Below are 23,201 nucleotides of genomic sequence, written 5' to 3'. Positions count from 1 at the left end.
GAAAACAACAAACAACAAATGTTTAAATTTTAATGTTTTTACACAAATTCTCAAAAATACTTATTTTATTCTTAGGCTAGTGGTTTGAAAACATATTGTAGTTGGTTTCTAATTTTTTTTTTATAATAAAGTATAAAGTAAAAAAAATCACATATTCTAAATTAGGAATTTTTTTTTTATCTTCCTTATTTTCTATATTCAGTATCAAATTAAATTTATTCACATATTTCTAGTTACTTTATGTTTTCTTATTCTTAATTGCACGAAGTTTTGCATTTAATTATTATTTTTATCTATTTTCCAAAATTTTGACTAATTGATGAAACATTTTTATACATGAAGAAATCTCTGATCAATTGACTCACACATCTTATGATAATGTTTTTGACTAACTTTGAAAAACCAAATTTTATACAAGAAGATGTATTTATATACTTGCAAATGTAACTATCTAATGATAAATTTGGTCTTAGTTGTTTTTCTTAAAATTTGGCTTTCACATATAACAATCTAAAATTTTGCACGAAACGTAACCAGTAAATCTCACCAGATCACCAAAAATATTCGATAATTTTGTTACAAGAAAATATTGAAATAATCCACTAAAATCTCTTCAAATCTTGGACCGGGTTTAAAGATATTGGTACAGGCGTTATCAAAATTGCGAGTAGGTAAAAAAAAAAAAAAAAAAAAAAATTGCGAGTAGGTTATTGCGGTTGAACCGGACCACATTTATACGCACCTTTGCTTTGCTTGCTTTGTCCGGCTTCTTCTTCTTCTTCTTCTTCTTCTTCCCTTCCCCTATCACCTGCACACACACACGAACTCGTAAGCTTCTTAGATTCTCTTCTTAATCCACAGATAACCCGTATTTGTTCCCGTTTTCGAACAAAATTGGCCTAGATAAGTCGGAATTGGGTCGAGTTGGTCGCTCTAACGTAGAAGAAACCCTAGTTTCCACACCCTCAGAGACCTCAACAACCTATGCCAGGATTCTCGGAAGTGGGTTGTCTTAAAGTCTGAAGCTTTAGGGGGCTAAGAGCCACACTTCTTGGTCCCCAGCTGATGAGAGCGCGATAATGAGCTTGAGATTGCAAAGCCCTTTTCTTTCTACTCCTCTGCTTCATGGTTCTTTCAATCACAGAGACAAGAGAATCAATGTTGCTAGAAGGGCGTTTCGTAGCAGGCGTATATGTTCGGAGAAGAAGCAGAATGATTGGTTAGCCCAAGTTGCCAAATTTTCTCAGTTTTGTGGGAAAAATGTACAGTTGCTTAGGAAGTCTCTTGATTCTAGAAGTAGAATGGAGGTAAAATGTCTCAAAGAGCCTTTTGCACGAAGTAAGGGTTTGGTTAGGTCTTTGGCTCCTGTTTGGGAAGAGGGTTTGTTTTTCTTGAGGTGTTCTGTTTTCTTTGCTGTGATCTCTGGGGTTTGCTTCTTGGTGTGGTATGGACAGAACAAGGCTCGTGCTTTTGTGGAGACTAAGCTTTTGCCATCAGTTTGCTCTGTGCTTAGTGAGACTATTCAGCGTGAGGTTGATTTTGGAAAGGTTAGAAGAGTTTCACCATTGTCCATAACACTTGAAGCGAGCTCCATTGGTCCTCATGGTGAAGAATTCTCCTGTGGTGAGGTTCCGACTATGAAAATTTGTGTCCGTCCTTTTGCTAGTCTTAGGAGGGGAAAGATAGTAGTTGATGCGATTCTAAGTAATCCAACTGTTTTGGTTGCACAAAAGAAAGATTTTACATGGTTAGGGATACCTCTATCTGATGCTACTTTGCCAAGCCATTTGTCCTCTGAAGAAGGGATTGATTTTCGCACCAGAACTCGAAGAATTTCAAGGGAGGAAGCCGGGATCCGTTGGGATGAAGAAAGGGATAATAATGCAAGAAAAGCTGCAGAGATGGGCTATATTGTCCCTTGTAAAGATATCTCTCAAGCTAAAGATAATGCGGTGAGGCACGATAGGAATTTTACTGAAATAGCAAATCCCAACTCCTTTCTTTGCATGGATGGAAAGATGCATTCAGCAGACCAACATTGCATGGACCCAGGTGTTGATTATGACGTGAAACATGCTGAATTGGAGAAATCATTTGGCATAAAGATTCCTGGTTCAGGGCTCAAGTTCTTGTCCAAAGTGTTAAAGGTCCCAAGGAAGTACAAATTCAAGTGGAATTCAAAATCACATAATAATTCAAAGTCTAATATTAGTGCCAAGAAGAGAATTCTTGAGCGTAGTGCTTCAGCAGCTCTATGTTATTTCCATAGTCTATCACAACAGCCTTCAGTGATATCCACAAATTATGATGGGTTGAGTTTGGATATGCTACTAGTTAAAGGTGATAGAGAAATCAGTAATCAATATGATCGTGGTGTGCCGTATGGTGAGCAATCATTAGCTAATGATTTGGATGGGAAAGATTACCGAGGGAGGAGAAAAAGGCTCCTTGGTGTAAAAAAGGCTTCCACGTTAGACAAGTTCACTGTATCATGTGATCCATTCCTTATGACTGTTGAAAGACTCTGTGCACTCGTACAAACTAAGGGAAGCCCATCTGGTGAAGATGTGAATTCTACTGAATCTGAGACTTCAAGCAGTCAGAGAGGGTATATATCTATGAATGTTGTGGATCAGAATGCTGACAATGTTCCACATGGTAATCGAAGTGAAAATCAACGTCGTGACGTTACTTTCAAAAAGCATGAGCATCAACATGTAGCAAATCATCAGCGTCTTACTTGGCCATGGAGCAAAAAGTTGAAGGAAATGGTGTTTAATAGTCTAATTGGTTCCTCTAAGAAGTTAACAGGAGGGGCAGAGCCAAATGCTACTGACAACGCTCCTCACTTGAGTGATGGACTGGAGAAGCTGCCTACTGGTTATGCTGAGAAAACACTACCAGTTATGCTTGACTCTGTACAGTTTAAAGCTGGGACACTTATTCTATTAGCGTATGGTGATACAGAGCCCAGGTAAGGGTCATTTATTTTGTAAATGTAATGTTTAAGTCAACCATTTAGGCCTTTCTTTTACTCTCCACCGCCTCCTTTCGATAATCAAATTTGTAGCATAACATTTTTACTTTAGCGTCAGTTTAAGTGAATATCAAACCTTATACTATCCTCTGAGATGTGTATGGCCTTAATATCTCTATTTACTTGGTTCAAGCTGAGTGAGGATGAGGTCTTTTTAAGATTTAAAGTTGACTGATTTGGTAAGCAACATTTGTTATGTAGAGAAATGAGGAACGTCCATGGACATGTTAAGTTTCAGAATCACTATGGTCGTGTGTATGTGCAACTTGGTGGAAACTGTAGTATGTGGAGATCAGATGTAACATCTGAAGATGGTGGGCTTTTGTCCGTTGATGTTTTTGTTGATACTGTTGAGCAGAACTGGCATGCAAATTTAAATGTCACCAACTTCTTTGTCCCGGTAAGGTAGCAGATGAATAGATGACGTATGCTTGGTATCAGTTGCAATGGTTGGCTTATCATACTTCTACATGTCTGCAGATTTTTGAAAGAATTCTAGAAATTCCAATTGAGTGGTCTAAGGGAAGAGCTACTGGTGAGGTGCTTTTCTAATGTCCATTGTGTGTCCTCTTAGTGAATTGAAAATTTATTATTTTCGTTATCAGTCTACGTTTTATGGTTTTAACTTTTCCATTTTTTCTCTAGTAGTTTCTTTGTACAACATCTCCACGAGCTGTTAAATATACCCAATTAGACCACTGGCTAAGTTGAGGGGTCTGAGCAAACTTCCGAAATAATATTGGCTTGCCCTTGGTCTACTGCATTGCAGGTTCATCTGTGTATGTCTAGAGGGGAAATATTTCCAAACCTACATGGGCAACTTGATGTCACAGGACTAGGCTTTCATATAAATGATGCACCTTCATCGTTTTCTGTAAGTCTTGGGTTTTAATATATCCTGAATATGCTTTCTCATGTCTCTATACTATGTTTTTTGTGCGTTAGAAGATCTATATATATGTCTTTCTATAGGGATATACGCTTTCCATGTAATTGCTAAGACATAAATCTTCTCCTGTCGTTATCTTTAGCTAGTAAACGCAGGATGTCAGCTCAAGGTTATAGTTGTTGACTCAGGCTACCTTTTGCCTCATATAATCTTATTTCGTTTTTACAGGATGTCTCAGCTAGCCTATCTTTCCGGGGCCAGCGCATTTTCCTTCATAATGCTAATGGTTGGTTTGGAAAGATTCCTTTGGAGGCTTCTGGAGATTTCGGTATACATCCTGATGAGGGGGAGTTTCATCTCATGTGTCAGGTAACATTTGTTATGTGAACCCCTAATCTAGATAGCAATTTTTGTTATCTAGATTACCAGTCAAAGACTAAACGAAATGATTTGATGTGGGTCAATATTCTCGCGACATTGAATGACTATCCTCATCTTAATGCTTGATGTGTTTTCCTAATTTCCCCATCAAAGTTGTTAATTTGTCCCTATTTTGTTTTAGGTTCCTTATGTGGAAGTTAATGCTTTGATGAAAACGTTCAAGATGAAGCCCTTGGTTTTCCCGGTATAATTAATATTGCATTCTGCTTGTTCTGTTAAAATTTACCATTTATATAGCGCTATATGCATCTTCATTTCGTTTTTTCTTTTTTTTTTTGCTTCTGCGTGACTCCTTTGTCTAGTCCCAATCCCTTGTATTATCTTGGCCTGCAGCTAGCTGGTTCTGTTACAGCTGTATTCAACTGTCAAGGCCCGCTTGATGCTCCCGTTTTTGTGGGAAGCTGCATGGTCTCTAGGAAGATAGCTTATCTGTCTCCAGATCTCCCTACATCTTTGGCATATGAGGCAATGCTTAAAAACAAGGAAGCTGGTGCTGTTGCAGCATTTGACCGTGTTCCATTTTCCTATCTTTCTGCTAATTTCACATTTAACACTGACAACTGTGTAAGCAAATTTCTTTGTCTGTTCTATCTATGTGAAGTATGAATTACCGTTTCGGATATATTCAGATTAGCCTATTTTATGTAATAGGTTGCTGATTTATATGGTATTAGAGCTACCCTTGTTGATGGTGGGGAGATTCGTGGAGCAGGGAATGCTTGGATCTGTCCAGAGGTATGTTGTCTTGACTTAGGTACTTTTCCGTGTATAATCCTACGACAATTGACCTTGCAACATTAGTGTATCTGGGTTGGGTGAGTACTGGGTTGAGGGAAAACGAGACACCAAGCAGTGAGCTTGGCAATATGACCAAGATATGTGGCTCAATGTTGAGTTTCTCTTGAGGGATCTGCAGATGCATGCTTACTCTTTCCAGCTGATTTTATGAATAGACTGTTAGGTTTATCATTCAACTGCATCAAGTCCCATCTTTCATCCAAATAAATGGTTGTGATTGTGTGTTTCACCAGGCAGGTGTAATACCTGTGTAGGCATGAGTGGTAACTGTGTCTTAGATTTAGTTTTTTTTTTCCTTCTGAATGGAGCATATCGTATGCCTTTCATCATAATCAACTCGGTATGTTAACTGAAGGAAAATGGCTATGTTTCACAAAGACCAGCCTGTCTCCCTTGGTTTTGTTTACGATTTATATGGAAGTTTCAGTTTTATCGCCCCTAATTAATCTGAAGGAGAATATGTATGACATCTTATAATCTATAATCTAATGTCTTCGTTTCATCATCTTATATAGCATTTTGTTTGTTCTTGACTTCTGGTTATCATTTTGTTTCTGTTTTTCTATTTGATGCTGAAATGGTGTATATTTTTACAGGGGGAGGTAGATGATACCGCACTGGATGTGAACTTTTCAGGAAATATTTCTTTTGATAAGGTTTTGCATCGTTATATGCCTGGATATCTTAATCTCGAGCTGCTGAAATTGGGTGATTTAACTGGGGAAACAAAACTTTCTGGTGCCCTCTTGAAACCGTAAGATTCCCTTCCCATTCTCTTGGGCCATATTTAGTGTTTTTTAATGTGTGTGCTTGTCTTGTTGTCCTCATTTAAATTTTGAATGCAGGAGGTTTGACATTAAATGGGCAGCACCTAAAGCTGATGGCTCCTTAACTGATGCTCGGGGAGATATTGTGATATCACATGATAATATCATTGTCAATTCATCATCCATTGCTTTTGATCTATACACAAAATTAGATACCTCATACCAAGACCAGTGTTTGACTCACCAAGACTTCACCCAAGGGGCAGCCATGCCGTTTGTTGTTGAGGGGCTTGACTTGGATTTACGTATGCGTGGTTTTGAGTTTTTCAGCTTGGTATCATCCTATCCATTTGATTCGCCAAGACCTACACATTTAAAAGCAACAGGAAGGATCAAATTTCTGGGGAAGATAAAACAACACAGCACTACAAAAGATGGAGATGTTGAGTCAGGCAAATCTGAAGATGCAGATGCAATTTCTAGCCTTGATGGTGAGATTTCCATATCAAGTCTCAAGCTGAATCAGTTGGTTTTGGCCCCTCAATTAGCAGGGAATTTGAGCGTTTCACGTGATCATGTTAAGGTAATGTACTGAATTCTTGCTTCTGTGAACCATATCATCAGTATCGGTAAAGACGGAGCACTAGTAGCAGCTCCTTGTGACAAACCTTTAGTAAAAGATCTGTACTTGATATGAGATTTCTAACTGTTGAAGCTTAAACTTATATTTTTTTTTCTGTCAATTTATTAAAATTGTGTCAGTAGGTCTTATATATCTGATTCGAACAGCCACTAGACAATTGTAAGGTATTCGAAGGTTAACCCATGATTTTATACTAATTTTTTCTAGTTTTGCATATCTAGCTTGATGCCGTGGGCCGGCCTGATGAAAGTCTTACACTAGACTTTATAGGTCCACTGCAGCCTAATTCTGGCGAAAATGTTCAAAGTGGAAAGTTACTCTCCTTTTCTCTTCAAAAGGGACAACTAAGAGCTAATGCTTGTTTTCAACCACAACAGTCTGCTACTTTGGAGGTATTGCTTTCTCTTGTTTGAATATATGCTTCTCTTTGATATTTTCAAGAGAATGAGAATCGGCTACAGATGGTTTACATTTTGTCCCCATATCTGGTCCCAGATACGCAATTTTCCACTGGATGAGTTGGAGTTGGCCTCACTTAGAGGGGTGATTCAAAAGGTAAACACATTCATATGAGTTATTCATTCTGTGTTAGTGCTGGGGGCAGGTTCAGTCTAAATAGACTATTATCAGCTGTTATTTGTGGTATTATCAGTTTCAGTTTATTTAGGATATTTTCTTGCATGTTAAAACAGTGTCAAGGAAGATTAGGCTCACTTAATAAAACGTTTATAAAATGACGTCTTTCAATTATTATGAGTCAGTTTTAGCAGAATATGAAACGAAATCTTATTATAACTATCAATACTATCTTACTTTCCATTTTACTTGTAGGCAGAGATTCAACTAAATCTTCAGAAGCGAAGGGGACATGGCCTGTTGTCTGTAATTCGGCCAAAATTTAGTGGAGTTCTGGGTGAAGCTTTAGATGTTGCAATAAGATGGAGCGGTGATGTGGTATGTAGTATAACCGTAGATGCCACCATATAGATTAATCATTTTATTGTAGGCATTAAACATCGATGTTGTCTAGTTTACTCATTTCGTAGTACATCATTTGCCACCATATAAATGGCCATAAAAAAATCAAAGCCTGTCTCATTGTTATGTTTGATTATCTTGTTTAAAGTGTTTTATGTTGTCCAGAAGACTAAGGTTATTGTGAGATGAAATTGTGTATAAGTGACTAGTACTTTAAGCAAGGCAATGTGAGAATATGCATGATGATATTTCTGCTAATCCTTTTTATCTTTCTTCCTGAAGATCACTGTTGAGAAAACTATTCTGGAACAAAGCAATAGCCGGTATGAGCTTCAAGGTGAATATGTATTGCCGGGTTCCCGTGACCGAGACCTTGGTCAGAAGGAAGCTGGCAGTTTCTTAATGAGAGCCATGACGGGTCATCTCGGAAGTGTTATATCTTCCATGGGAAGATGGAGAATGAGACTTGAAGTGCCTAAGGCAGAGGTTGCTGAGATGCTTCCTCTCGCAAGGCTTCTTTCAAGAAGTACAGATCCAGCTGTTCACTCAAGATCAAAGGTTGGCTAATGTTGTTGGTAACTATTGCTAAATAATATGCTTATACTGTGAGTCGCCATATTCTTAAATGTTGGTTTAATAGAAATTCAACCTGCATGAGCATTTTTATGTTTGTGTACTCCAAAGGTATGTTCTCATCTACTCTATGAGTTGGTTGCCTCTGATTATGCGGGCTTCTTGGTTGGTATGGCAGGATCATTTTATGCGAAGTGTGCAAAATCTCTGTCTACAAGCTGAAAATCTTCGAGACTTGCTAGAGGTAATGTACCAAATATGATGTCTTTCTTCCATTCTAAAGAAACTAAAATGCTTCTAAAGTAGAAAGCAGATTCTATAATGTCAAAAAAGAACTGTGTAGACCATTAAGCTCATCTCTTTTTTTTTTCTTTTTTTTTTTCGTATAGTAAATTTCATTGTTCCTTGAAATCAGGAGATACGTGGGTATTACACTCCACCAAGTGAAGTCGTTCTTGAAGATCTAAGTCTTCCAGGTTTAGCTGAACTCAAAGGTCATTGGCATGGTTCGCTGGATGCTAGTGGTGGAGGCAATGGAGACACCTTGGTATAAAACATAACTTTTTCATCTCGTTTTTAAAATAGAAGGGTAAACATTGACATCATCTAAAGGAGACTCCAAATTGGTTGTCGTAAGCATTCTAGTCCAAGGGGGCGTATGCAATTGTCTTAAAATTGAAAACAGAAAACTTTTTATGACTGGAATAATTAAGTGGAAATTTCTAGTGATGCGCTTGTTTAAATATTTTCCTCTTGCATCTATATCAGGCCGAATTTGACTTCCATGGAGATGACTGGGAGTGGGGGACGTACAAAACACAGCGTGTTCTGGCCACTGGCTCATATAGCAATGATGATGGTTTACGTCTTAAGGAGATGCTTATTCAAAAAGGAAACGCTACACTGCATGCTGACGGGACCTTACTGGGGCCAAAGACAAATCTTCATTTTGCTGTTCTGAATTTCCCTGTCAGTTTGATACCTACGTTGGTTGAGGTTGTTGAGTCATCAGCTACTGATCTTGTTCACTCTTTGCGGAAACTCTTGTCACCAATCAAAGGCATTTTGCACATGGAAGGAGATCTTAGAGGGAGTCTTGAAAAACCAGAATGTGATGTACAAGTTAGATTATTGGATGGCGCGGTTGGTGGTATAGACCTTGGGCGAGCTGAAGTTTTTGCTTCTCTTACATCTAACAGTCGTTTTCTTTTCAACTCCAACTTTGAACCATTTGTCCAAAATGGTCATGTGCATATACAAGGGAGTGTTCCTGTTAGCTTTTCGCAGCAAACAAGCTCTGAGGGGGAAGTCAGAGAAAATGATAGAGGTGGTGCAGTCAAAATTCCCAGCTGGGCAAAAGAAAAGGAAGATGATGAGAAGAGAACCTCAAGGGATAGGAGCGAAGAGGGATGGGACAGCCAACTAGCTGAGAGTCTCAAGGGCTTATATTGGAATATTTTAGATGCAGGAGAAGTTAGATTGGAGGCAGACATCAAGGATGGGGGAATGACTTTGTTGACAGCCATTTCTCCTTATGCTAATTGGCTCCAAGGAAATGCTGATATCAGGCTTCAGGTTGGCCAAAAAAATATTAGCTTGCCATCTTGTTATGTTGTCTTTACATTGTAAGATAGTTAAATTGATCTATCCATGTCCTCAGTAGAAAGTCTGACCAAATTCATTTACGCAAAACTACTTGCTGAGCAGGTTGGAGGTACAGTAGAGAATCCAGTGCTTGATGGGTCTGCTTCATTCCACAGGGCGTCTATCTCCTCACCTGTACTCCGTAAACCTCTCACAAACTTTGGTGGAACCTTACATGTTAAATCAAACAGGTTGTGCATCACCTCGCTGGAAAGCAGGGTAAGTAGAAGGGGAAAGCTGGTTGTTAAAGGGAATCTCCCTCTTAGATTAAATGAAGCGTCTACTGGTGATGGAGTAGAGCTCAAATGTGAAGTTTTAGAAGTACGAGCAAAGAATTTTTTAAGGTACTCTACAATCACCGCTGCTGTCAATCTTTTCAAGCCTGTAGTTCATAATTTTGATTTATTTTTCTTACTTTAACTATTGATATATCTCGAGGGGTACATACTTATCACTTTTGGTTAATTTATATTATTTGCTCTTCTGGTAGACCGCATGTTGAGATACTGTATCGTCTAGGTTTCTTCCATTCTTCTCTTCGAGACTCATAATACTGAGCTTATTACAATTTCTAATTCCTTATGAGAGTTATCTTGTTGCCATATCAGTGGGCAGGTTGATACTCAGCTGCAAATTACTGGATCAATGTTGCAGCCAACTATATCAGGGAATATTAAATTAAGCCAAGGAGAAGCTTATCTGCCTCATGATAAGGGTGGTGGAGCTGCCCCTTTAAATAGATTGGCAGCCAATCAATATAGGATTCCAGGTGCTGCTATTAATCAAGCTGTTTCTTCAAGATATTTTGCTCGATTTTTTGGTACAGAGCGGGCGTCTTCAGGGATGAAATTCTCCCAGTCTGCTGGTAACTTATCTATATACTAGCAAAATTCTATGATTTTTATTTCTTTTTAGTATCTTGACTTTGTAGGTAAAACTTTGTAATGATCTCTGCTTGTTTTGCCCGCAACAGGTAAATCAAATTCTGTTGAAAAGGAGATTGAAGAAGTGAAAATGAAACCAAATATGGACATCCGTCTGAGTGATATGAAACTTGTTTTAGGACCAGAGCTGAGGATAGTATATCCTTTAATTCTTAATTTTGCTGTTAGTGGTGAGCTTGAACTTGATGGCATGGCTCATCCAAAATTTATCAAGCCAAAGGGTGTCCTGACATTCGAGAATGGAGATGTTAATCTTGTGGCTACTCAGGTTTTGTCTAAATCTCTCTTTTGATCTTATGTGGTGAATTCAATCATTCCATAATTTCTTGCAAAGCCAAGCTGTCTTCAAGTAATCAACATCTATTTTGTTTTCTAAACACAGGTTCGTTTGAAGAGGGAGCATCTCAACGTTGCAAAATTTGAGCCTGAACATGGACTAGATCCTCAACTAGATTTAGCCTTAGTTGGTTCAGAATGGCAATTTAGGATCCAAAGCCGTGCCAGCAATTGGCAGGACAAACTTGTGGTGACTTCAACTCGTTCTGTTGAACAGGATGTTCTCTCACCTTCCGAGGTAAGTTTGAAGTTAAAATGGAGCTGAAATTTGGAAATGTTGTTGCGTTTTTCTTCTTGATGAAATATCTGTTTATAATCTCACTCTCGCAGGCTGCAAAGGTGTTTGAGAGCCAATTAGCAGAATCTATATTAGAAGGAGATGGACAACTTGCTTTTAAAAAACTTGCAACCGCAACACTTGAAACCATAATGCCAAGGATAGAAGGAAAAGGAGAGTTTGGTCAGGCGAGATGGAGGTTGGTGTATGCCCCACAGATCCCAAGTTTACTCTCTGTTGATCCAACTGTGGATCCTCTCAAGTCTCTGGCAAGCAACATATCATTTGGAACAGAAGTTGAAGTGCAGCTTGGAAAACGTCTTCAGGTCAGGCATAAACATATAGATATTCTCTCTTCTCCATTTGCAACTTCATTTTAAAACTACAAAAGTACTGTCTTTTATCTCTACAGGCCTCTGTGGTAAGACAGATGAAGGATTCTGAAATGGCAATGCAATGGACACTTATCTATCAGCTCACGAGCCGCTTGCGTGTCCTCCTGCAATCGGCACCTTCAAAACGTTTGCTTTTTGAATACTCTGCAACATCACAAGACTAAAGCTTTTTTTTCTTCCTCTGTCGGATTCATCTGGATAAGCCGTTTGTTGCAAAGGAAGTGCCATTGTGAATTGCTGGGTTTGGTGACTACCGACAAGAAAAATTATTTTATTATTTGGTCAGGTGTTTCTTTGTTCACTTCTTTTGGCCCTTTTTTAGTGTTAAAAAATGTAAAATTACATTGTAAATACCTTTTGTTAGTGAATATAAAATGGTATGCCACTTCATTGACTGATTGGTGCCACTAGATGTTATGGAATATGTAACCAAACTATATCCAACAAAGGACATGACTCATGTGGATACTTCAGGAGAAACTAGATTATCTTACACAAAACTTTCTCAAGTAGATCAGCAAAAGAACAAAAGATAACTACACTGAAGAGTCGAAAACTTATGACTAGTAAGAAACAAAACACGACAGAATGCGAAAAGGGCTTCTTGGTTTCATTCATCTAACCATCATTTGCTGCTTCTGCAAGCTTGGCTGAAAATCTGAGCTTCTTGATATTCAATCTTCTTTCCTCAACACATAACGCTTTCCACTCATCGCTCAACTCTCTTCTTCTACCATTTCCAATGTTCATCAGCTACTCATGCTGCAGCTTCTTTTGATAACCACTTAAACCTTGCGACATAACAGTCTCAAATGCATCTCGCACAGCGCATAACTCATCATCATCATTGTCATGACTCTCTTTGCCAGCAGTAGTCCCGTTCTCCCTTATTTTGGCTGCCCCATTCTCATTTAAGCGTTCAGTATTAGCCACATCCTCGTGTTCCTTCAACATATCTTCCCCATTCAAGGGTTCCTCCTGGTCCTTCAACATCTCCTTATCCATTCCATAATCATCATCATCATCATGAACAACTTCTTCAGCTTCATTTTGTCCCCAAATCATCATGGAAAACCCAAAGGCTTCAGAATCACTAGACCTAGTAAACTTGGGATCACTACCTTGATTGATCTTCTCCAAGTGAACAAGGAATCTCTTTTTCAACTTCCTGACCTTACCCAAAACCTGCTCCTTGGAGTATTTCTCAGCGATTGAACTTCCGAGGAAACGATAAAAAGCATCCCAATCGATTTTGCTTTGGAACCCTGTCTTAGCTCTGTAATCAACTAATCCCTGAAGAACCAAAAAATTGAGGGTTTCAGGAATCATATAATACACAATCAAATCAATAAGTAAATGCAGTAAAAGGAGGAGGAACCTTTAAGACAGAGAGTTCATCTTCCTCGTTCCAGATCCGGATGAACAACGGCGAACCCAATTTTGTCGTCGTCTTCTTCTTCTTCTTCTTCTTCTTCTTCTTTTTCTTAGTCGCTTCTTCTTCTTCTGCTGCGTCGGAAGCAGCAGCACGCTTTGATGAAGGATTCCGCGGTGATTTTTGATGGGAGAAGGTATCGTCGGAGTCAGCAGCACCACCGGATGGAGAGAATTCTAGATGCTTCGGAGACACCATGATCCTAGTAAGGGGGTCATGCAGACAAAACCCTAACCCTAAATCACATTCGTCAAATCCACCACTGATCCCCAATTTTTGTGAAACCCCCCCCTTCAACAGAGGAATCCGAATCCGAGCCACTCGTTAAAAAAAAAAAGTAAAAATAATATTCAGACCGAGTTAAAAAAAAGAAAAATGTAAAAATATACATTGAGTGTTCAAAGTTATTTCAACTAATCTTCTTGGGATCACTTCTTAATTTCTAATGGATCTCTCATTTTGGAAACTAGTTAATTGGTCAAAAACAAAATTAAAATGGGTAATAAATTAGTAAAATAACATGTAAGACTAGATGTTTTTTTGAAACAATTATGAAAAAGCCACTTTTCTTAGTGGCATTTTGTGGATTTTGCCATTTTTGCTAATATCTTGTGAATTTGTCATTTTCCAAAATTTTAAAACATTACACATTATGTTTGAGTTTTTTTTTTTCCATTTTTCTTAGGGTTTAGTATTTATTGTGAAGTATGTATTTTAGAAAAAAACAAAAGAAAACAGTTACAAATGTATAGATTTTAAAGTCACCGAAAGTGGTAAATCTAGAACATTTTATAAAAATGACAGATTCAAATAATTGGAGTGAAAAATGACAAAAATCCATAATAATCCCACTTTTTGGCATGATTTATAAAGTGATCATATTTTTTTTTTTGCATATTTCTTCTGGTTTGCTACCGTTCGTTCCTCTTTCTCTGCATTTTATTGACTATAGTGACTAATAATTGACTTTACATATAGGAGTGATCAAAAGAAATTTATCGAACACTCCATTGCAAAAGAGCAATATATTAGCGGGCCATGAAGGCCCATCTTATGATCAATGCAAAATTCAGTGGCAGAAAACAAATTCAAAACTTTGAAGAGCATTTATGGTTTAAATCATGCTTTAGAGACAAAAACAAAACAAAATCAGTAAGGTGAAACAAAAATGCAACTAATATCCTCCGCCAGCATGATTCGGCCACCACTCATGACGTGGTCTAACCACTAAGCCACCATCAACATGATTAAGGCCAAGACTCTGGCTCTGTTGAGGCTGCCACTCTGGTAGTATGTCATTGTCATCATTAAAACTTTGGTTCCACAAAGGTTCTGATTTTCCATATTTTTGAATAAGCTCTCTTACAGATTCAGACCGGCGTGTCCGGTTCATGATTACATCTCCACCAGAAAAATAGTTAAATTCAGGCAAGTCATCGTCATCATCCCGAGCCATGGTCACTGGACCAAACCACGGTGGCACATCATCTATATCATCATGGTTGACCTGTCGCATGTTATTGTAACGAGGCATATTAAGTGTGGTTAATGAAGAATCCTTTCCACGGTGGTTCTTGTGAGAGTTATATAGTGGTGCTTTTTTAATTTGTGGTCTTCTCCATACAACAACACCTATAAGTCCATCATTTAAAGATTTCAAAAAATCAAGTTGGTTTCTCGGAACAATCTTGTTTAGAATCTCGGCAGTTCTGCCACCGGTTGGGCAAAGGTAAAGCTCAACTCCTGAAGCTGGTTCTGCGTAACCAACCCTCTCATCTTTAACGTACGAATCCACCACCTGTGAAATAACGAAATCACATTTCCCAAATTTTGTTACTTATCCAGACATCCACATAAACATAGTAAGTAAATAATAATAACCAAATTAAAACCTATCAATTTGTACAGGTTCAGTTTCATTATAGATTCAGTTTTGAATCGGTTATTTGGTTCGGATATATTTAGTTGGATAAAACACATCTACTCAGAATCTTGCTCATACCTCCGAAATGTTGTCTTGTTCTGTAATCGAGCACTCCCCTCTGCAGATGAAAGACATAACCTGAAGCACAAACCGACCTATATAAGTACCCATAAGACAATGTGTAATCTCTTAACATTATCAGACACAACAAGGACTTCTTGTTTTTGTGCACATTCATGCAAAGAGTCAGGATATAAGGTAAACGTGTTAAGTAATACCATAACAGCACGACTCCTGGAATTTGGGAGCTCTCGAACAAACTTCTCAAATGCGTCTAGTCTGACTCTGCCCTTGATCTCAAGCAACATAGGCCACTCTTTCGTAGTAGTCTTTTCGCCACTGTCAAGAGTAAAAAATCAGGTTAATAAACATGGTATCAATAAATATACGGACTTTGACATAAACCAACTGTTCTAACATGTTAAGGGTCTTTGACCAATCAGCAGAAAGAAAGCATTAAAAATATGCAAATCCAAATTTGCAAAAGTAGACAGAAAAATAAATATTGAGATAGGTTTGCTACCACTCATTGAACCATTGATTACAAACCTTCTTAGGATGCCTATGACAGAGCTCACAGAAGAAGTACCCAGCTGGAGTGCACCTTCCCATACGTGTTCACCATCAGGTATGAGAACCGAAGTAGTCAGATTTCAAATCAGAATTAGGCTTTGACGATACTATGTCACTATGCTCAGCTTTAATAGGTGATAATGCCTCAGCTTTAACTAATGATGATACATCAGCCTTAATTGGTGATATACCAAAATCAACATTAGCACTATCTTTGGGTGATGTACAAACTAAAACCGCCTCTGCATCATTCTTGTCTGAAACAGAAGTTTTTTCCTCAGTACCTGGAGACGAAAGGTAAGACGGGGCTTCTGAATCTATGGATGACATGAATTTATCAAGAGAGACGATTGGAGGAAGAGAACCAGTGGCAGCCTGCATCTCATCATCTATTGTGACTCCTTTTACTGGGCCAGTGCCCTCATCAGAGCCATTCAATTCCTTCTTGCTTCCATGTGTTTTAGTGATGATTGGGGTTTTCTTCTTAATATTCTTTGTCCGAGACCAGTTAAGCGAACTTAATCCAACAGAGACCTCCACTGAGCCATTATCCATTGGTTCAACTTCCACTTGGAACTCTCCTTTGTGTGTTTTCCTTACCAGGCTTCTAATATCTACCTCTGTGTCCTGCAAAACAACCATTTGAGCCATCTCCTCTGCTTTTGCTTGTCGCCACTCAGCTAGTTCCTTTGAAGCAAGTTCCTCTGCTGACATGGAACACAATCTCTCTGCTGCAATTTCTCCATACATAACTTTTTCCCTGAGCTTAGGATTACTTTTGTCTTTCAAATTGAATAAGAGTGACCTTCCTTTCTCTTTATATTTCTTATTCACACCACCAAATAACTTAAAGAGTTCTGCCTCTATTTTAAACGCCAAAACTTGTGGATCCAGTAACAGTTTCTCCTGGCACCTATCATTAGCTACTGCTCCAATCATATCATTTTGAAAATTTTCTGTAAACTCAATATCCGACTCAAGGTCCCAAGAGAGGTCATTCCCTTGCAAAAGATCATCTTTTGAAAACACATTGTCTACGGCAAAAGGTTTAACAGCCAGAGCTTCTTCTTTGGCATCACTCATCTTGGTAGTCAAAATCTCTGGCAAATCTGCCTGATCAGAGATACCTCCAACAGGAATAGGATCACTGAGGTTCAGCAATGCGGTGCTACCATCAGATACCATGACATCAACTCCAGAAGCAACTGGCAATGGCTCACTAACATGACCTTCGAGAGGATTAGATGCAGTCTCAATATCTAACCTTTTCGACTCCTTTGGAACTTCCATTTGGCACTGTACCATTGCCAAGGCACCTGCTAAAGAATCTCTCATTTTAGACCTCACAGTTCCAGATGATTCGTTCTGAGGTTTCAGCGGCAGCGGTTTCTGCGAACTCTGCTTTCTCCCCGCAGTTTGCTTCACAGGCTTATTAGTAACAAATGATGCAGGCAAATACTGTGTTCTGGGGGAAACAGAAGATGACTGCACAGACATTGGAGCAGACGCCCATGGTCGATGCTCCATAGGTAGTACCATACGTTTATTTTGCACAGAAGGATGCAACGGAGATTTGCGCTTACCAGGTAACATAGTTGTATCCATGTTAACTGATCCTAAACCAGCAGCAACACTAGGCACCATGACATGAAAATCCTGACTCCCACCAGAGATTGGACTACAAACTGGTTGTAACAATCTCATATCCGGATTACAAATCAGGTCTGGAGTAGTAGAGACATTGATGAATTGGCCCATTTGCATAAAAGGCTGAGGCAAGACATTGTTGGACATAACAGGCAAAGCAATGTAGCACAAAACAAAGGCTGCAATTAGGAAAAATGACAAAAAAACCAATTCAGTCAAGATTCAAGATTTCAATAAACATTTGATTTAGATGATACTTTTGAGAAAGAAAGGATTAATCTTGACCAAAAGGCAATGATATGAATACAAGCTTCTACTTCATCATCAATGTTTTAACAATGTGGAGGAAAAAAAAAACAAAAGAGTTAATGTGTATACCTAATCTGATAAGCAACTGGAAGAGAGATCTCAGAGGCGGCGATTGGAAGAGACCCTAACCATGAGTGGTCATGATATAGTGAAAAAGATTTTAAAAAAAAAAACCCTAAAGAGGCATGTGAGAGTGAGTGTCTGAGAGAGATATGTCCGAGGCATGTCAACTCTATTATTAACCTTTCTCTCTAATCTAGTATTAAACTACTGTAGTATCTACCGTGACATTAGTTTCTTTTGCAACTATGAGGCCGAAATAAAACTAATGGTTGGACTGACATATAACTCTGGATCGATAATGGGCCGACTCACTCATTGATTTCAGTGCGAAGTACGTTTCTTTTGTACTACACTACACGCATGTACTACTTTGTTTCATCATCTCACATCCAACAGAGTACTACTCCAACACTCAAAACTGCAAGCTCCCAAAATCTTGGTAAGAAAATAGGGGAACTACAAGATTTACAAAATAAAAGAAAAAGAAAGACGAACGAAAACGTGTCGTGCAAATAATAACAATCTCAATGGTTTTAAGTTTTTTTAAAAAAATAATTTTTTGGTTAAATAAATTTAAAACAAAAAATGTCAAGTTTAATTTGTTCAAATACTTCAGTTTTTATTTATGCAAGTATGTAAATAAAAATATTGAAATTTAATTTATTTACAATAGTATTTGTTTCTAATTGACTTTTTTTACACCTGCCTAACAACGTCCCTTACACGTGTAATGAACTTTCCAATTTACACGGAGAAGCAAGCAGTCCTATTGACACGTGTCACCACCGCACCGACCGGCGGCGCATCACCCTTAGCTAATCCAGCTAACTCCAAACGTCGATGAGCCGACGGACGGGGAAGATTCTCCGGTACGATGGTCTCTAGCGAGTTCTCAAGCCAAGGCGGACACGTCCTCTTGTCGCTCCACCTCCGTGGTGGCGGCACCACGCCGGCGACCATATCTTCCACAGGCAACGCAGCTGCAACCGATGCCACGTCACTGATTTGAATCGCGCCGATCAGGACAGTCGCCGCCACGCCAAAGACAAGAGAACACTTGTTGTTGTTCTTCCGTGGCTCAGTCAGATGCTCTGTTCTCCTACTAGTAGTACTATACAATAAAAGAGTAAAATGATAGTATTTGATATGTGAAAAATGATCAGGTGGAATAATGATTTTTTTTTCATGAATTGAATTGAATAGATATACCAAGAGATATGTGACGTTTTCTTGAGAAGTGGAGATAATGATTGTGCAGAGTTGGAATCTACGAGAGGAAGATTCAGACAGCAGCTTATTCTCCCTGCCATTTGTTGTTCCTCTGTTTTCGTTTTCCTTTGTTATCCACCAAAAGCATAATATTTAGTATTTTCTTCTCCAATATATATATAATTCGATTAGACAGAAAGACCTCTACAATATACGGCTTTAAAATAAAAAATAATATAATTTGAAGTTCTTCATTAACACAAAAACAACGAAATTATCATGAATATTGCATTTTAAATATAAAGCGAAGTTACTCTCAAATATTTTGATTTGTAAAAAAGTGTGTAACTTTTCTTCTTTGGATCACAAAAAATTGTATAACTAAGAACAATAGACTAGAAATACAAAACACTGAGTCAAATGTAAAAGGTAATTCATCCTCTCTCTCTTTTTTTTTTTTGGTAAAAGAAACTTAAAAAATTACAAAATTAATAGATCACCTTTAATTATAATTTTTGATTAATTTACGTAGTGCAAAAGTAAAAATATTTATCCAATATTCAAAATGTGATGGCGTAAGTGCGATTTTTGTATGGGTAAAAGAAATGACAATAGTTCCTACCAAAAAAAAGGAAAGGACAATAGTTCGTTTTGTATATATGAAATCACGTGGTTTACTGATTCAAAAAATTATCACGTGGTTTCTTTTGTGCTTTATCCTCATTTACATGTTTTTTGATATATAGTCCTTTCCGGAAAGTTATCCAGTTTTAAATTGTTTCAGTTCAAATATGTTTAGCTGTGTGGGTTTTAACTTTTTTGGAATAGTTGACCCAAAAAGTAAATATATATTAATTGATATATTTGATCAAATCAATTATTGTAAATTTTGTCTGCATGTACCAAAACTGAAACTGGAATGTACATATTCTTCTCTATACTTAAATTAAGCCCAAAGAATGGACTTGACCCATTAACATTGGAAATAGAAGGTCCATACGAAAGACAAATTGAACACAAAAAGCAGCCGTGAATATTTTTGCTACGTCTATAAATAAAACGTACACGTATTACACACAAACACATATACTGAAGAAAATTTTGTTTGATAATGATAGCCAAATTAGCATGTGTCATCACATGCTCCCACGTCAACAAGCTTCTTGTCGGTCCATTTAATTAGTAAAGAGATAAGTAACCATCGTTGTCAGGAAAAATCCGCACAAAAAGTTCCTAATGGCGAAACAATATTCGAATATTTCCCCAACATACAGTATCCTATTCGAGTGATTCTTTAATTTCTCAGAGTTAAAATTTGGTGACCACCAATGAATCTAAGAAAAAGTAATTAACGCAGTAAATCAAAATCATTTTGCTATTTTTCTTAAATGCCATGTTTCCTTTCTTGCTATTCATAAAATATTACGTTTATTCTTCTAGGTAGAAATGTAAATATTTTATTCCTTTTTATAAAGGAAGAAAGAAAAAAAAAAAAAAAAAAATGTCAATAATACGCCGACGTTTTGAATTTTCAATTTTCACGTTAAGCATCTTTTTTTTTTTTTTTTTTTTTTTTTAATTTGGGCCTTTTAATAACCGTCGGACTCGTATTTCTCGCCTCCGCTGGCGAACAGCTTTTACATCTCTCTTCTCTCTCTCTCTCGCTCTCGCTCTCTGCGTGCTTCTAATTTGTGACACAAAACCCTAATTTTCTTAAACCCTAAAAATTCGTGTAACTCTGGAACAATTGCTTCAATTTTGTCGCTGAATCTGTACCTATTGTCTAAGAATCTCTCATCTACAGCTACATTCCACGTGAAATCGTTTTAATCGACTCACTGACTCGTGAGTTGACTCGTCAGCTCTTTCGCTAATTTGCTTACTGAATTATTATTATTTTTTTTATAATGATGGTGCAATATGGAAGAAACTAGAGGAACCTCTGATCCGGAGAATGGGAGTTCGAGTTACGGCGGTAAACCGCCGAATCCTCTCTCCTTCTCTTCTTCTTCATCCGCCGCTGTCGCCGCCGTTTACAGGCAAAGCTTCGACGGTGAGCGATCGTTGGCTCCGTGTAATAAGAGGTCGCTTGTTCGACACCAATCTCTCGTAAGATTCCTTTCTCTTCAACTTGGGTTTCTTGGATAATTCTGGTTTTATTTAATGCGTTATCTTCTTTATTACATGTTTGTGTATTGAATGTTCAAATTTAAGTTGTAATTACTGCTCTGCTTTGGATTTGGATCATTAGTATTAGTTTCCTAAACTGCTTGTATCAATGATTAAGACTGCAATATCTGTTTTTTTAATGTGTGATTATGAGATGCTTGGGGGGTTTCTGACTGCTTCATTGTGTAGGTGAAGACGAAGGTGTCAGATATATCTGTTGAGAATGAGTTTACTTTAGAGAAGAATAAGTCTGAGTTTGTTCCTTCTATGCGTTCTGGAGCTTGGTCTGATATTGGCTCCAGGTCAAGCATGGAAGATGCTTATCTTTGCGTCGATAATTTCATGGATAGCTTTGGCCTTCAGAACTCTGAGGCCGGCCCGAGTGCCTTTTACGGGGTATGTTTGTTTGTCCTTCACTTTCCCTGATTTTTGTAAATGCATTTTATAGCATAAGAAGGTCTCTGGAATCTCTTATTCGATTTGTTTATATTAGGTATTTGATGGACATGGTGGGAAGCATGCTGCTGATTTTGCATGTCACCATATACCGAGGTACATTGTTGGGGATCAAGAGTTTCCTAGTGAAATCAATAAGGTGATGTCTTCAGCATTTCTTCAGACAGACACTGCCTTCTTAGAGGCTTGTTCATTGGATGGGAGCCTTGCTTCAGGAACTACTGCTTTAGCAGCTATTCTTTTTGGGAGGTTAGCTGATTCAACTCTTATTATCTTTTAAGTTACGTCTAACCTAAACTCTAAATGACTACTACCTAAGACTGCATAGGTAGGCTAGCAATTTGCAGGACATTCTATTTATTTTTGTCCAACTAGTTGTGTGGTCATCTTCTCCCATATTAGTTGTTCTCTCCTAAGCCTTTACATCTTGGTAAGGTTAGGTAAGAAAAAGTATTCGGGAATAGATGTATGTTATAAGTTACTCTCAGCCACTTATTTGCGTGTAGATGTACTCTCTGCCCGTATTTGCTGCTGCTATAATGTAGTTATTGCCTTAGGCCCTTAGCTTTACCTGTTGACTAATTTTGTAGTATATTGTCACACAAATACAAATTAGGTCTTCTAGTCTTGTATATTCTCTGTTTTGTTTCATACTCTATTATTATTCAGGTATGAAACCCTTTTGTACCATGTTAACATTTATTTTTGTGGTAACAGGTCGTTGGTGGTAGCAAACGCTGGAGATTGTAGAGCAGTCTTATCCCGTCAAGGGAAAGCCATTGAAATGTCAAGAGACCACAAACCCATGAGCAGTAAGGAGAGAAGACGCATTGAGGCATCGGGTGGATATGTATACGACGGCTATCTAAATGGACAACTTAATGTGGCTCGAGCGCTTGGGGATTTTCATATGGAAGGCATGAAAAAGAAGAAAGACGGTTCTGACGGTGGACCCCTCATTGCAGAGCCTGAGCTCATGACAACTAAACTAACCGAAGAGGACGAGTTCCTTATAATCGGGTGTGATGGGGTTTGGGATGTGTTCATGAGCCAGAATGCCATAGATTTTGCTAGAAGGAGACTGCAGGAGCACAATGACCCGCTCATGTGTAGTAAAGAGTTAGTCGAGGAAGCTATAAAGAGGAAGAGTGGGGATAATGTGACGGCGGTGGTTGTGTGTCTTCAGCCACAACCACCACCGAACTTGGTTGCACCGAGGTTGAGGGTTCAGCGGAGCTTCTCGGCGGAGGGTTTAAAAGATTTACAGAGCTTCTTGGATGGCTTGGGGGACTAATTGGGTGACCTGGGTTCCTGGGATGGTGACGAATGATTGATTCTCTTTTGTTTTGTCTTTTCTTACAATTTATAGTTTGGGCTTGGAGATTTTTTTTGGTTATAATTCTTGCAATTTGAGTAACTTATATAACATGAGGCGGCAGACAATAATTTATTGTTTGGTAGGATATATTTATTCTCACTTTTGCTTAATAATATTTTCTGCTTCAGTCTGGTTTGTTTTGTAACTAGATCGGAATCCTCATTCCTCCCTTTACCGAGTATGTTGTGTCCTTAATGAATGACATGTGTTAGATATATGCAGTTATCCCACTCTCTTTGTTCATTATAGAGTGGTCGCA

The 23,201-nt window shown here is 38.1% G+C and overlaps 4 protein-coding genes and 1 pseudogene across 7 annotated transcripts; 2 read left to right on the top strand and 3 right to left on the bottom strand.

The window, feature by feature from the left end:
* Window positions 1-738: 738 nt before the first annotated feature.
* Window positions 739-12,116, top strand: LOC104703096 (protein TIC236, chloroplastic). 3 transcript variants are annotated; one of them, XR_015562549.1, is made up of 23 exons: window positions 739-2,974; window positions 3,239-3,437; window positions 3,518-3,577; window positions 3,807-3,911; window positions 4,155-4,295; window positions 4,489-4,551; window positions 4,701-4,931; window positions 5,019-5,102; window positions 5,762-5,919; window positions 6,011-6,515; window positions 6,797-6,967; window positions 7,071-7,130; window positions 7,407-7,529; window positions 7,836-8,111; window positions 8,305-8,370; window positions 8,516-8,673; window positions 8,895-9,701; window positions 9,834-10,114; window positions 10,379-10,635; window positions 10,744-10,982; window positions 11,097-11,288; window positions 11,381-11,653; window positions 11,740-12,116. XR_015562549.1 is itself a non-coding variant. In XM_087459718.1 (23 exons), the coding sequence occupies exons 1-23, from the start codon at window positions 1,080-1,082 to the stop codon at window positions 11,884-11,886; spliced, it is 6,465 nt and encodes a 2,154-aa protein (XP_087315844.1). In that variant the 5' UTR covers window positions 739-1,079; the 3' UTR covers window positions 11,887-12,116. The 3 variants fall into 3 exon arrangements, 2 of the variants coding, with proteins under 2 accessions (XP_087315844.1, XP_087315845.1); XM_087459718.1 differs by having other exon boundaries at window positions 8,542-8,673; XM_087459719.1 differs by having other exon boundaries at window positions 741-2,974; window positions 3,518-3,572; window positions 8,542-8,673.
* Window positions 12,078-13,646, bottom strand: LOC104703095 (GLABROUS1 enhancer-binding protein-like 1). The gene is made up of 2 exons (XM_019227954.2): window positions 13,101-13,646; window positions 12,078-13,015 (listed from the first exon to the last, which is right to left on the bottom strand). Exons 1-2 carry the CDS (start codon window positions 13,350-13,352, stop codon window positions 12,476-12,478), a joined length of 792 nt encoding a protein of 263 aa, XP_019083499.2. The 5' UTR covers window positions 13,353-13,646; the 3' UTR covers window positions 12,078-12,475.
* A 518-nt stretch (window positions 13,647-14,164) lies between these two features.
* Window positions 14,165-17,941, bottom strand: LOC104703094 (uncharacterized; annotated as a pseudogene). The gene is made up of 5 exons (XR_015562545.1): window positions 17,737-17,941; window positions 15,688-17,537; window positions 15,357-15,477; window positions 15,157-15,216; window positions 14,165-14,952 (listed from the first exon to the last, which is right to left on the bottom strand). The product of XR_015562545.1 is annotated as an uncharacterized LOC104703094 (transcript).
* A 387-nt stretch (window positions 17,942-18,328) lies between these two features.
* Window positions 18,329-19,133, bottom strand: LOC104703093 (protein CHLOROPLAST VESICULATION). Its single transcript, XM_010419032.3, has 2 exons — window positions 18,940-19,133; window positions 18,329-18,841 (listed from the first exon to the last, which is right to left on the bottom strand). The coding sequence occupies exons 1-2, from the start codon at window positions 19,038-19,040 to the stop codon at window positions 18,475-18,477; spliced, it is 468 nt and encodes a 155-aa protein (XP_010417334.2). The 5' UTR covers window positions 19,041-19,133; the 3' UTR covers window positions 18,329-18,474.
* A 1,358-nt stretch (window positions 19,134-20,491) lies between these two features.
* On the top strand, window positions 20,492-23,072 carry LOC104703092 (putative protein phosphatase 2C 22). The gene is made up of 4 exons (XM_010419031.3): window positions 20,492-21,048; window positions 21,298-21,504; window positions 21,602-21,813; window positions 22,282-23,072. Exons 1-4 carry the CDS (start codon window positions 20,860-20,862, stop codon window positions 22,856-22,858), a joined length of 1,185 nt encoding a protein of 394 aa, XP_010417333.2. The 5' UTR covers window positions 20,492-20,859; the 3' UTR covers window positions 22,859-23,072.
* Window positions 23,073-23,201: the final 129 nt, after the last annotated feature.

The sequence above is a fragment of the Camelina sativa genome, chromosome 7 (genome assembly GCF_030686135.1).
Source record: "Camelina sativa cultivar CO46 ecotype springtype chromosome 7, ASM3068613v1".
NCBI classification, from domain to species: domain Eukaryota; kingdom Viridiplantae; phylum Streptophyta; class Magnoliopsida; order Brassicales; family Brassicaceae; genus Camelina; species Camelina sativa.
The sequence above is the reverse complement of the archived record's forward strand: the minus strand, read 5'-3'. Positions and strand labels throughout refer to the sequence as shown.